This window comes from Etheostoma spectabile, chromosome 3 (assembly GCF_008692095.1).
Source record: "Etheostoma spectabile isolate EspeVRDwgs_2016 chromosome 3, UIUC_Espe_1.0, whole genome shotgun sequence".
NCBI classification, from domain to species: Eukaryota; Metazoa; Chordata; class Actinopteri; order Perciformes; family Percidae; genus Etheostoma; species Etheostoma spectabile.
This window is the reverse complement of record NC_045735.1, coordinates 30,848,632-30,861,714: the sequence shown is the minus strand read 5'-3', so window position 1 is coordinate 30,861,714 and position 13,083 is coordinate 30,848,632. Positions and strand designations below refer to the sequence as shown.

Here is a 13,083-nt window from a genome sequence, read left to right as displayed (position 1 = left end):
TTCACTAACATATGACAGTTTGCAGGGAAATTCTTGACAATTGGTGTCTTGAGTGTGTGGCATAAATAGCAGGCAGAGCCCTCGCTGGGTTATGATGGGGCGGCTTGATGGTTGCTGGCACGGCGCGTCGCTGATTGGTCTGGCCGTGGCCTGACGTCAGGAGGCTGGGAATAAGGCTGGGTTGGAGCTTTAGGAGCAAGACAGTTTTTTACTGGAGAGCCAGCGCATCCCAGCATACACACGGCAACTGGAGACTGAGGGCATCCCAGCATAAACATTGACTACTACCGGAGCCGCCAGCATCGCAGCGACCCCCCGCCACCCCCACACCAAGCTCCAGGATCAGCGGACTGAGCGAGAGGGGGGGAAAACTCTTCAAAAGAAAATCTTTTGGCTGTGTGATTTTGTTTCTCGCCGACTTCTGAACACTGGATACGCTGCCATGTCAAAGTGCACTGAATTATTTATAGGCGTGCGTGTCTTGTTGTGTGACAGCTCTGCCCTTAAAGCATTTTATTAGACGCCTCTTCCAGCACTGACTGGCACGCGACGCTGCTCTCACCGATGCGTCACTTCCAAGAGCGCCGGGACAACCAAACTGCTCCGGTCTCCTCGCCTGAGCCCATCCGCAGCTTCCTGCGTTCAAATCTACATTTTGGTTAAATTGTGAGTTGTTTTTTTCTTTGCCCAGGATCCAATATAGGACTCATTCTTTTTCTTTTTCTTTTTTTTCCCCCTCCCTTTGGCTTTTCCACCTGAGAGAGAAAGAGGACGCGGTGGCCATCGCTTCCTTCCCTCCTGTTTTGGTTTTTTTTGGACGCTGAGTGTTTTTTTTTTTACACATGCAGGAAGAAAACTGTGGTGACACCTGATCGACCGCACATTGACCCGGGAGCTCCAGACGAATCACGGAGGGAGAGAGAGAGGGAGAGAGAGAGAGAGAGGGAGAGAAGATTTTCGGCCAATGTTCGGCCGGCGCCGCTGATTTGGTCTGTGTGTGCGCGCGCGTGTGTGCTTCGTTTTGTGGGGTTGTTTAGCCCAGCCAAAAGCCATGGTCCACTGCGCCGGCTGCGAGAGGCCTATCCTGGACCGCTTTCTGCTCAACGTGCTGGACAGAGCCTGGCACGTCAAGTGCGTGCAGTGCTGCGAGTGCAAATGCAATTTGACAGAGAAATGTTTTTCTCGAGAGGGGAGACTGTACTGCAAAAACGATTTCTTTAGGTAAGATCGGGTGGAAGGGGGCAAAAAAAAAAATAATCTCCCCAGTAGTGTTTTTGGGTGTTGTGAATGTGTCTGGGTTCATGTCAGCAGCTGGACTGGAGAAGCAAAGCAGAAAATGATCCAGCATTTAAAAAAGAAAAAAGAAAAATGAAAAAAAAACATTTAAATAGCCTAGCGGCATAAAATAGAAGCAAACATTGTGATGGTGCATCTAATAAGAAAAACATGGAATACCCACACCTTTTTATATTCTAGGGCGAGACATTTCCCTGAAAACTTTTTTAGTCAGATTCATCTTCTATAATGTTTCCAACTTTTAAATGGGTTGCATAGCCTACTATTGCTACAGGCCTACTATCTGACTAAAAGTCATTTAAAAAATTAAAAAAACTGGCTCTCATGATTTTTCAGACCAGTTGTTAAAATAGAATGAATAAATGAATAAATAAAACTTGGCACATGTGTTGACTGCACACACAGGTTTATAATTACTTCTAGTTTCACTTATAGTCTAAATGAATGGATGGAGCGACCTGTCCGTGCCTGCAGGCGTGAACGAGCACTTGGAGGCGATAAGCTTTGATTAGGAGCGACTAATTAAACGCTTGTTCATTTGGATTCTTATGCTAAACAACAACAGAAGAGGGGCAGCGACATTAAACGCGTGTGTGTCTCAGCAGAGAGAGGGGGCGGCTTGGTAGGAAATCGAGGAAATCACACTTGGGAAAGGGGGTTGCGGGGGTGGGGTTGGGGTTTGGGGGGGGGGGGGGGGGGGGGGGTTGCAGCGAGTAGGCAGCCGGGCGGGGGTCGAGGGTCGGCCGGCCAGAGGGCCCGCTCCCCCGGCCCCCTGCCCCCAGCCCACGGCCCCCCCGGCCCCCGGGCCCCGGCCCCGGCCCCCGGCCCGGTGTGTTTGCTCAGTCCGGCTGAGAAGGACGTGATAAGTGGATTTGAATAGTAAACTAGTTGAAAAGATCAAGTCCGCAGACAATGCAATCACAGACGGGCAGTCAACAAGCAGTGCACACGGCACTCAATACACATTGTTTAACGGCCGAGTCAATGGCACGGCTTTACACAGCAGGTATTATTCCAAAGCAGATGCTGCTGGCTCACACTATTGACTGCACCTGTAGATTTAGATGCATCTTTTATGTGTATTTATAAGCCTAATTTATATAAGATATATATATATATATATATATATATATATATAATATATATATATACATATCATACTATAGACTCGTCTTATATTAGCTCACAATGAAAAGTAGAGCTAACATAAAAGTACACACTTCAGGATGACCATGCATAGTTGTGCGGAAGGAAACATATTTTATTATTTAAAAATAAAAAAGAGCTTATGTGCGACATTTCAATAAAACTAATAATAATAAATATTTATTATACACATTTAAAGAGCGCCATTTTCCCAACGTGTGCTTATGTAGCTATGGGTTTAAACTGCACACAGCAACAACAACAAAATAGGACGTAAATTTAAACCTAAAATTATTATTATTATTATTATTATTATTAATATTATTATTATTATTATTGTTGTTGTTTTTATTATTCAACATGACGGATGCGGATTTAGCAAAAAGGTTTATTCTTAATTGTGGAAATAGCAAAAGGTCCAGAAAGCTGCTAGAGCGCAGGGCACACATGAAGCTGTCCCCTTCTCTTCATATTGTCTGGAGTTTATTCTTGTATTTTGTGTAAAATGTTGTGTTTAAGGATAGGTTAACGTTGGACTTTAATCCCTCAAATTGTGTTTTCCAAATGGTGAATAGAGGCTTAAAAATGAGTGCTGTACTTCATGTCCACACTCGATTATGAATCCTTTATTTTTTTCATCTACAAGAATGTGACTTTCAGCTAAACTGAGGAAAATGTGATTTAGCTCAATAGGTTCGGCTCTGTCCGGCCTCACTTCTGACTGCCTGGGCGTCGATTTTATTAATGATTCAACAATGGTTTTCTCTAAAGGTGTTTTTGATAATTAAATAACCCCCCCCCCCCCTCTCCCGTGCAGACGGTTCGGCACCAAGTGTGGCGGCTGTTCGCAGGGCATCTCTCCCAACGACCTGGTCCGCAGGGCCCGCAGCAAAGTCTTCCACCTCAACTGCTTCACGTGCATGATGTGCAACAAACAGCTGTCCACCGGGGAGGAGCTCTACATCATAGACGAGAACAAATTCGTTTGCAAAGACGATTACCTAAACAACACCAGCGTAAAAGACACCAACCTCCTCTCAGGTGCGTTTGCTTGTGTGTGTGTGTGTGTGTGTGTGTGTGTGTGTGGTGTGTGTGTGTGTGTGTGTGTGTGTGTGTGTGTGTGTGTGTGTCTGTGTGTGTGTGTGTATTTCGGTATGAGAGTGTCAATAACAATGTTTCCAAAGCTTTCAAGTACAAGTTTTCCAAATTTTCGGAGAGAGCACACTAAACAATAATATGAACATTAACACCATATTAGGACTGGTTCATGCAAATCCTACTGTGTGTGTGTGCGTGTGTGTGTGTGTGTGCATGTGGGTGATACATTGTGACACACTGATATGGATGTGATGTCAGCCCCGCAGTGGCTTCATCATTTCCCATGCCCATGCCCAGGACTTAGACGGCACCCAGGGAGCACAAACTCACAGCCCCCGTGCACTTTCATCAACGTCTGTTGATCTGTTGATCATTATTTCAGTTCAAGTCTTTTTTTTAAATTATTTTCTCCAGTCGAGCTTATTATGTGTAATTTGGCCATCATATGCCATGTGGGATTTTTTTATATTACGTATGTTTGCAATATTTTAGGCTCAATATTCAAGTCTCTTAGCAACGCAGTAAAGGAGAAAAACACATTATTTGTAATATCAATGCTCCGTTACATGTTTAGGCCTTTTTAGCTACGACATTTACAACAGCCATGTGACAGATGGATACATACATTTATCTAAATGAACGCTCTCAGATAATATTTCTTTCTTTTTATTAATGTTGGTGATCCACAGTGATAGTACACGGGTTTTTTTTTTTTTTTTTTTTTTCACTGTAGGCTACTATGTCACTGCATTATCTCAATTCAATTTGATTTAACGTGTCAAATCATAAGAGGAGTAATCTCAGGACACTTTACAGATAGAGTAGGTCTAGACCACACTCTATAATTTACAAAGACCCAACAATTCTCACCAAGAGCGAGCATTTGGTGCGACAGTGGTGAGGAAAAACTTCCTTTAAACAGGCAGGGGGGGGGGGGGGGGGTCATCCGCTGCCGTTGGGACACAGAGACACAGAGACACAGAAAACAGAGATACAGAAATACAGAGAGACAAATACAGATTTGCATATACACAAGAATGCAAAGACACATATACAGAAATACAGAGACACATTTATAGAAATACAGAGAGACATCTACAGATATACACATACACTGAAAGACAGACAAAGGAATATAGAAACAGAGACACTACACATATTCAGAAATACAGAGACACATATATACATAAACACATATACAGAAACACAGAGACACATTAACAGATATACAGAGAGACATTTACAGATTTACACATCCACAGAAATAGAAATGCATAGATACACAGATGCACAGATAAAACACAGAGACACAGAGACACATATACACATATGTACATATATATATATTAACAGAGACACTATATATATACAGATATACTGAGACTCATATATAGACATACCAAAATACAGAAACACAGATATAGATACACAAAAACAAAGACACATACAGAGACACAGCTGTAGATATACAGAAACACAGAGACACCGAGACACAATAATAGATATACAGAAACACAGAGACACATACAGACACATACAGAGACACAGATATAGATATACAGAAACACAGAGACACATACAGACACATACAGAGACACAGATATAGATATACAGAAACACAGAGACACATACAGAGACACAGAGACACAGATATAGATATACAGAAACACATAGACACATACAGAGACACAGAGACACAGATATAGCTATACAGAAACACATAGACACATACAGAGAAACAGATATAGATGTACAGATATTTCCCATGTTTCTTATTCTTATCTCCACATGGCATTTCTGTAGTGACGGCGTGCAGCGACCCCAGTTTATCCCCGGACTCCCAGGACCCGCTGCAGGACGACGTGGTCCTGAAGGACACGGAGATCGCCGCCCTGTCCGACAAAGAGACGGTGAACAACGAAAACGACGACCAGAATCTGGGGGGGAAGCGGCGCGGCCCGCGGACCACGATCAAGGCCAAACAGCTGGAGACTCTGAAGGCTGCGTTCGCTGCCACCCCGAAACCCACCAGACACATCCGGGAACAGCTGGCCCAGGAGACCGGACTCAACATGAGGGTCATCCAGGTAAGGAAGCAACAAGCCCCGGGGCCACACCGGGTCCATGGAAATATGAAAAATAGAAAAAAAGGTTTTATTGTCAAGAAAGTAGGCCCATTTGTGAGGGTCTTGCCTTGGGGGTGGACGCAAACACACACGCTGAACATGAATATGAAATAAACAATAAACAGGCTACACAAACAAATATAGTCTACACAAAATAGCTGCTTAACATAATCAAAAGAGGATGAAGGGGTGCAGAACAAAACAAACAAAATAAATGCATTAATTACATACATTAATTGCGTATAAACCTGGGTCCACGTGGCCAGCAACAAAAAATCCCTCTAGTAATTATAAATCAGTCATTTCTAGGCTATAGCCCATAGGCTACGGTTCAATGCGAGGATCTTGTGATTCTGTGTGAAATGTTGTGGAGATAATATCATAATATTGGGGGGGGGGCAGCCACAGGTGGAGGAGGAGGGCTCGCGCCTTTCCTCTGTTATTACGCAGCCATTAAAAAGGTGTGATATAACAGCTTCCGTTTTATGGAGAGAAAAAAAAAAATGTGACTGCCAAGCTGCCACACTGCCATGACCGTGCAGGCCTCCTCTTCCCCATAAAAGAGGCTCCACCCCCAACCCCCCCCTCCCCCCATCCTTCACCCCTCTTTAAAGAAGGCATGTTCCCTGAATCCATTAAGCCAGAGATTGGCCGGACGCTCGAGCTTGATTTGGAAACGGGGTCATATGGGTATTTTTGATTCTTGGCGCTGGCGACGGGGCCAAGTAGTCGCCAACTGGCGCCGGGGCTGCTGGGAGCACTGGGAGTCCTGGCACGGTACTGCCGGCACGTTTTGCGGCCACGTTTAGCCATGCTGGGAGCTCCTCCAGCCAAGTGAAGACACCAATCTGTCTCCGGGACTCAGACTCTCTGCGCGCAACTCAGGGCCACGTTCAGTTAAACAAAGAGAACACATCATTAGTATTATTATTAGCCTGTTAATCGTATTATTATTATTATTATTATTATTATTATTATTATTATTATTATTATTATTATTATTTATTATTATTATTATTATTAATAGGCCAAGGGCCTAATTTGGGTTCAACATTGGGGGGTTGACATCTCCACTTTTGAGAAAAATTGAAATTCTAAACGTGACACACTTCATTTTCTGCCTTCTGGTGAGTTTTTCTGTAACAATTCGTGCATCTTCTGTAAATGTCTTTATTCATGTAAAGAAAATCATAATCGTTTTTTTTGGGGGGGGGGGGTTGCACTGGCCAGTTTTGATTATTGGGGGGGGGGGGGTGTAACAACCCTAGCCCCCTCACTCCCCACCCCCCCTCCCCCCGGAAATGATGCCTAATTATCTTATTATTATTATTATTTTTATTATTATTATTATTATTATTATAATATGTTATTATTATTACCAGTATCATTATTGCTATTTTTTTATTGGTTTTATTTTTATGTTTTTTAATATTGTTATCGATTTTGCACGTGGGGCTATTTTTCTTTTTTCTTTTGGTGATTTCCAAAAAATGGTTAATAGGATTATTGTTATGTGGCGCACCACAGCACTGCTAGTAGGCAGCTACTGTCCTTGATAGATTCATGCGATAACACATGAGTACTGAGACAAATGAGGCTCCCAGAAAAGAAGCGATTGTAAAGCTCTTTAGGTTTTACTAACAGGTGTTTTTTTTATAATAAAGGCTGGGAGGGGGGGGGGCGACGTGAAGTTCGAGCGAAGAGGGCTGGTCCAATATGCGCGAGGGAAAGGAGGCGTTACAGAAAGCATGATAGAAATGAACCTCCAGGAGCCGCTAATACACCGCTAACAGCCCTCCTATTAACTATTAATTGGAGATGTGAAGCCCCCGCTGCTGCAGCCTTCAGCCGGAGTAAATGGAGGGTTAAAAGATCATTAGGGAGGTTAGATGATGGGACTCCCGGTCCTCTCACGATAATTGGGCCGCAGTTCTCTCCGCCGCACAGCCGTGCGGATTTAACGCACCGGCCCATCATGATCACGCACGCCGCAAAACACACAGCCTAGCCCGGGTATTTAGTCTCATAAGAAGCGGCCAAGGTAAACATGGACACTAATTACACTTCCGTTTTGTATGGCGGTGAATTTACACACTGGGGTGTAGCCTGTTTGCACATTCCGAAACTAAATCCGCGATGGGCAAGATGTTGTGTTTTATTGACATATTCATACATAGCTATGTATTCATACAAGTGCCGCCTAACATCCCCTCCATGTCCCCCTCACCTCCCGTCTCCCTTACACTTTAGTTACGTGCAATCAAAATGGCGTCAGACGCGAGGAAGAACTTATGGCCAATAAAAAAACATACTATACTATATACCTTTGAGGTGACTAATGTGTTGTGTTATGTCTTTATATTGTATTATTTATATTATTTAATCTCCTTTGTTTTTGATATTAAAAAAAAGTCATAGCTTATTATTGTTTCTCTGGGTAATTATTTGGAGCATGGGTCTGAAATCGATATGTAGCCTATATTGGAATGTAGTTGTCAATAAAGTTGGAAAAAGAAAAAAAGAAAGAAAAAAAGTGACACGAGGTATTTATGTCTGTGTGTGTGTGTGTGTGTCTGTGTGTTTAGGTGTGGTTCCAGAACCGGCGGTCCAAAGAGAGGCGCATGAAGCAGCTGAGCGCGCTGGGCGCCCGGAGGCACGCCTTCTTCCGGAGCCCGAGGCGGATGAGGACGCTGGTGGACCGGCTGGAGCCCGGGGAGCTCATCCCCAACGGGCCCTTCTCCTACTATGGAGGTATGGAGACAATTCCATCTTTTTTTCATCTTTCCTCCAAAGATATATCACTTTTCACTTCATTATGCCAAATGGGATCTGCAGTCAGGAGTGCAATTAAAAAAAGACACACACATTCAAACAACTTACATTTAAAGAAGACAACAAAACGAAGACATGAATGTTTCCTGTGGGCTACGCACAATATATACAACCTAATTTTACACAACACCACAGCAGCAATCTCTAAAGAAATCGACATTACATGCCAAGTAATTATATATATATATATATATGTAATTATATATATAACAATATGATATATGGAACAAATGAGTTTTAAGTCCTAGTCTACTTCCTCTCATGTTAAAATGATAAATGAATGTTTTTTGATGACACTTATATAAACTATTATTCAATTTAGTATTTGTGTGTTTCCGTATTATTATTATTTTTTTCTATTTGTAATTTCCTGCTTTAGTGGAACACGGCCCCATCTCATAGTCAGCCGCTTTTGATAAAGAAATAAAACACTTTTATTTCTTTTTCACAAACATGTTCATGTTAATTTAGTACACTTAATTCAAATAACATATATGAACACATACTGCAGTCATTTTCTGCTCTCGATTACCATTATGGTACTTTTGGATATGCAGCAATGAGGCTCTTGTTTTCTTAAAAACAAATCCGGATGTGATATATTCTTCAGTTTGGGTCACCTCGCCTGTCAGCTGTCAGCCAGCGAGCAGTGGCTTAAATTCACATCAAGTCAGTTTACATCTCACTGATTTGATACCACACTGTTCCTTCAGATGCTTTGAAATATCTGATCATTTTCAGAGGATTTCCTTGGTGCTCGGGCCTTTGTCCTTTCTGCTGAAGCAAAAAAAAAAAAAAATAGTCTTAATAATATTCTGCTGAATTGGAGGGAAAAAAAGTCGGTCTCAGTAGGTAGAATCGCTGATGAAACGGCCCCCATTTTAATTAATTTTGTGGCCACGTTGTTCTCCCCACCCAATTGCAGTTTTGATTTAAGTGTAGCGTGCTCTGTGACTAATGTGGTACGGCGAGGCTCTCTCTCCCTCTCTCATACAAATCAAGCTATGTATATTCAATGAATTCCTCAATGTCTCTAGAATTATTCCTGCACACCCATTGTTCTCACACCTAACGTTGATTCATTTTTTCTTCCTCTTCTCTTGGATCTGCAGATTATCAAAGTGAATACTACGGCCCAGGCCCGAACTATGACTTCTTCCCCCAGGGGCCCCCGTCGTCGCAGGCCCAGACCCCTGTGGATCTTCCCTTCGTGCCCTCCTCGGGCCCCACGGGCACCCCCCTCGGAGGCATGGACCACCCCCTACCGGGCCACCACCCTTCCAGCGAGGTACAGCGCTTCTCCGACATAATGTCCCACCACCCGGGGGACTCCCCCAGCCCGGAGCCCGGGATCCCGGGACCCCTGCACAGCATCTCCTCCGAGGTGTTCGGCCCGAGTCCGCCCTTTACCTCACTGTCTCTGAACGGCAGCGGATACAGCAACCACCTGTCCCACCCGCCCTCGGAAATGAACGAGGGCACCGTGTGGTAGCTCTCTGAGAGAGAGAGGACTCTGTTCGCCGGAGGTTCGGTATCGCAGGGGTGGTGAAGTGGGGGTCTGGCTGGGGGGTTGAGGACAGGGGAAATGGATATCGACAGGGTTAGGGCAAAATGCCATGAAGTCATTATTTTTGTCGTTTTTTTTTTTTTTTTTTTTACAATATTTATTTATTTATTTTCCCGGTTCGATTTGTTGATCTTGTTGTGGGGGGGGGGGGGGGGGGGGGGGAAGCGTATCTCGCATCATGCTCAAAAACATTGTCCTCAGTATTGTGTTTGCGTGTTTCTATTTGCTTCTCTCTCCCTCCCCAACCCCCCCAACACACCTTGCATCCAAAACTGGACTCACAAAAAACAACAAAACGGGCAAGACTGCTTACCTGGCCCCCGTTCGCCCCCCCCCCCCCCCCTTTCTTTGGGCCCCTGGGGGTGGGGTAGGTGGGGGCTGTCACCCCTTTCTGACGCCTGTCAGGGTCCCGGCATAGCAACCAATCCCCCCTAACACCCACCGCTGGGGTAAAAAACAACCCTTTGGAAATCTCCTATAGTATGTTCCGAACACGAAACACGTCATTAGCTACTGTCAAAGACTTGAATAGCTTTACAGAGAGAGAAGAAGGGGGGGGGCTGAGAGTTGATGGTGTGCTGACCTGGCGCTGTAAGGAAGGCTGAGCGGCGTTCAGACTCTGTTCCAGGCACTAGACTGGTCCCTTGTATTAATTCCGAAGCTCCTCAGACCTCTTTGCCTCTCAAGGCTCTGCCATATTGACACTTAACCTTTTTTGACACTGTTTCCGAAATGGGCCGCAGGAAAGGACAATTCCACCTCCGTCTGGACTATTTGTTTCTTTTTTCCTTTTTTTGTGGTTTCACAATTTGCCACCAAATCTGAAGAAGGTCCGCCTTCAAAAGGCAAACGGTTTAAAAAAAAAAAAAACCTCTACGGATTGCTAACCCTTTATTTAAAAATGGAAGTGAACTTGAAATGTTGAAATGAAGTCTACCTTCTAAAAAAATCTTTTACGGGGGTTCTAAATGGGACTTTAGAACAGTCAACTGTTTACGTAATCTATTCAATTCAGGAGTCCAGAAGTCTCGAAAAACCTTGTTTTAGAACCTCTCAATCCATATAAAAATGTTCCAAGCAACCAACCAAACTTTTGTATTGATTTCATTTATATTGTATGGAGATAAAAACAAAACAAAAAAAAACAAAAAAACCACACACACACACACACACACACACACACACACACATTTGCTGGGGTTGTGGTTCACTGTGCTAGTTTGTACGAGATGTTGTTTACAAAAAAGGTTTAAAAAAATTTGAAAAAAAAAAATACATTGAAAATATAAGTAAATTAGACATTTGCCAAATAAAAAAAATATAGCACAAATACTGTTAAAGTGCTTTGCACCATCATCTGCAGAACGTGTTGAGACAAAATGTAAGTGTTAAGGGGAGTAATTGACTTCTTAATTTTTTTAGTCATAAAAATTGTTAATATAACACACTTAGACAGGTTTTATTTTTGTGTCTTTGAAGGAGAAAAATCCAAACTATTAAAATTCTATGGTCAAATATGCGGCTAGTCGCTGCGACATCTCTTTGAATATCAAGCCCTCATGGTATGTCTTTTATTGTCCCAATAAACCCGAGCTCATGTGACCTCCAGTGCATATTAGACCATTCACTGTATAAATACAACATGTTGACAAAAATGTGTTTCTAATAAAACTAGAAAATATACTTATGATTTTTTTTTAACCTATTTTTCTGTGGAGAAGCTATCTCACAGTGTGTTGTGTATCGGTGCAGCTCTCTGGAAGCTACTCATCAGGCCTGTGTCACTCATTTCATAATGAACGCATTTTGTCTACACCCCTAACTTTCCATTCACTCAGAGTTGAAATAATTGGCTTTTTTTTCATGGTGACAGGTAGACCATTTTAAACAGTGTTATTTAAAAAAAAAAAAAACATTGAGTGGAATTTGAATGGAAAGTTTGTGGAAAGTGACGACAAGACACAAAGAAAGATGGGGTCCGAACGTAAGGGTAGAATCAGAGTTGTAGGAAAAAGCGCAGAGTCATGCTTTTGAAGTGGGACTTTTGTGATGCAAATCTCCAACCTTTTTTTTCTCTTTTCCCTGCGTGTCACAGCGTTGCACCACATCCCCATGGCTGGAAGAACAATTCATAGACAAACTAGGACAAGGGGGCTTTGAACAACAACTAAACTTTTCTGCTGATGTCACTATTTCACCCAGCAGTTGGGACCTTCAGTGGGCTGGCTAGCCGACAGAAGGGGAAGCGAATTCACAACTTACGCCGAATTTACAACTTATGCCGATGCCCAAGGGTGCAACTTTGGTTTGAGAAGTGTGTGTGTGAATGTGTCTGTGTGTGGGGGGGTCTAGGTGTCCTCTGACAGAAAATTGCTTTTTTGATTTAGATCCCATTGTATAAGAAAAAGATGTCTTACTTTCTCTATTGCTTAAAATAGGGGCCAATCACCGAAACTTACAAATGACATGAAATCAAACTAATTGGAAAGTGGCGGGGACACAAACATATTATATTGATAGATATTCATAGATATTGAATGTGGCAGGGACATGCTGGGGGGGGGGGGGGGGGGGGGCACTTTGTTCAGGGGCGTACCACAAAAAGTCTGGGCCTGTAGAAAGGCATTCTCTGTGGGCCCCTACTCACAGCTATTCATTCTCGCATATTTTGGGCCCTCATGGGTACTCAGTCCCCATACCCCCCCCCCCCAAGTCCAACACCCCTGACTTCCTTCCTCGACCGCTTTGACTCGGGCCTCACATTCTCCTGCTCAGTTACTCGAGGTCGTCGACTAATCACAAGCACTTAGCTGTGCGACTGTGAAGGACAATGATGAAATTGCCGTGACCGCGGCTCTCCTGCTTGTTATGCTTTTATTAGCCTGCTCCTACATTATTATTCCCCGCAGCTTAGTGTTCTGACGGTGCGGTCCGGCGCTGGGAGGGACTTTTCCTAAACGTATTCCCGATGAAAATAGCCAAAATCATAATAATTATAATAATCAAGGAAGCCCAAAC

At 43.4% G+C, this 13,083-nt stretch overlaps 1 protein-coding gene across 1 annotated transcript; it reads left to right on the top strand.

Annotated features, from left to right (window-relative positions):
* The first annotated feature begins 333 nt into the window (after window positions 1-333).
* lhx1a (LIM homeobox 1a) lies at window positions 334-11,748 on the top strand. The gene is made up of 5 exons (XM_032507530.1): window positions 334-1,221; window positions 3,260-3,483; window positions 5,344-5,627; window positions 8,252-8,417; window positions 9,611-11,748. The coding sequence occupies exons 1-5, from the start codon at window positions 1,052-1,054 to the stop codon at window positions 9,988-9,990; spliced, it is 1,224 nt and encodes a 407-aa protein (XP_032363421.1). The 5' UTR covers window positions 334-1,051; the 3' UTR covers window positions 9,991-11,748.
* The last annotated feature ends 1,335 nt before the right edge of the window (window positions 11,749-13,083 follow it).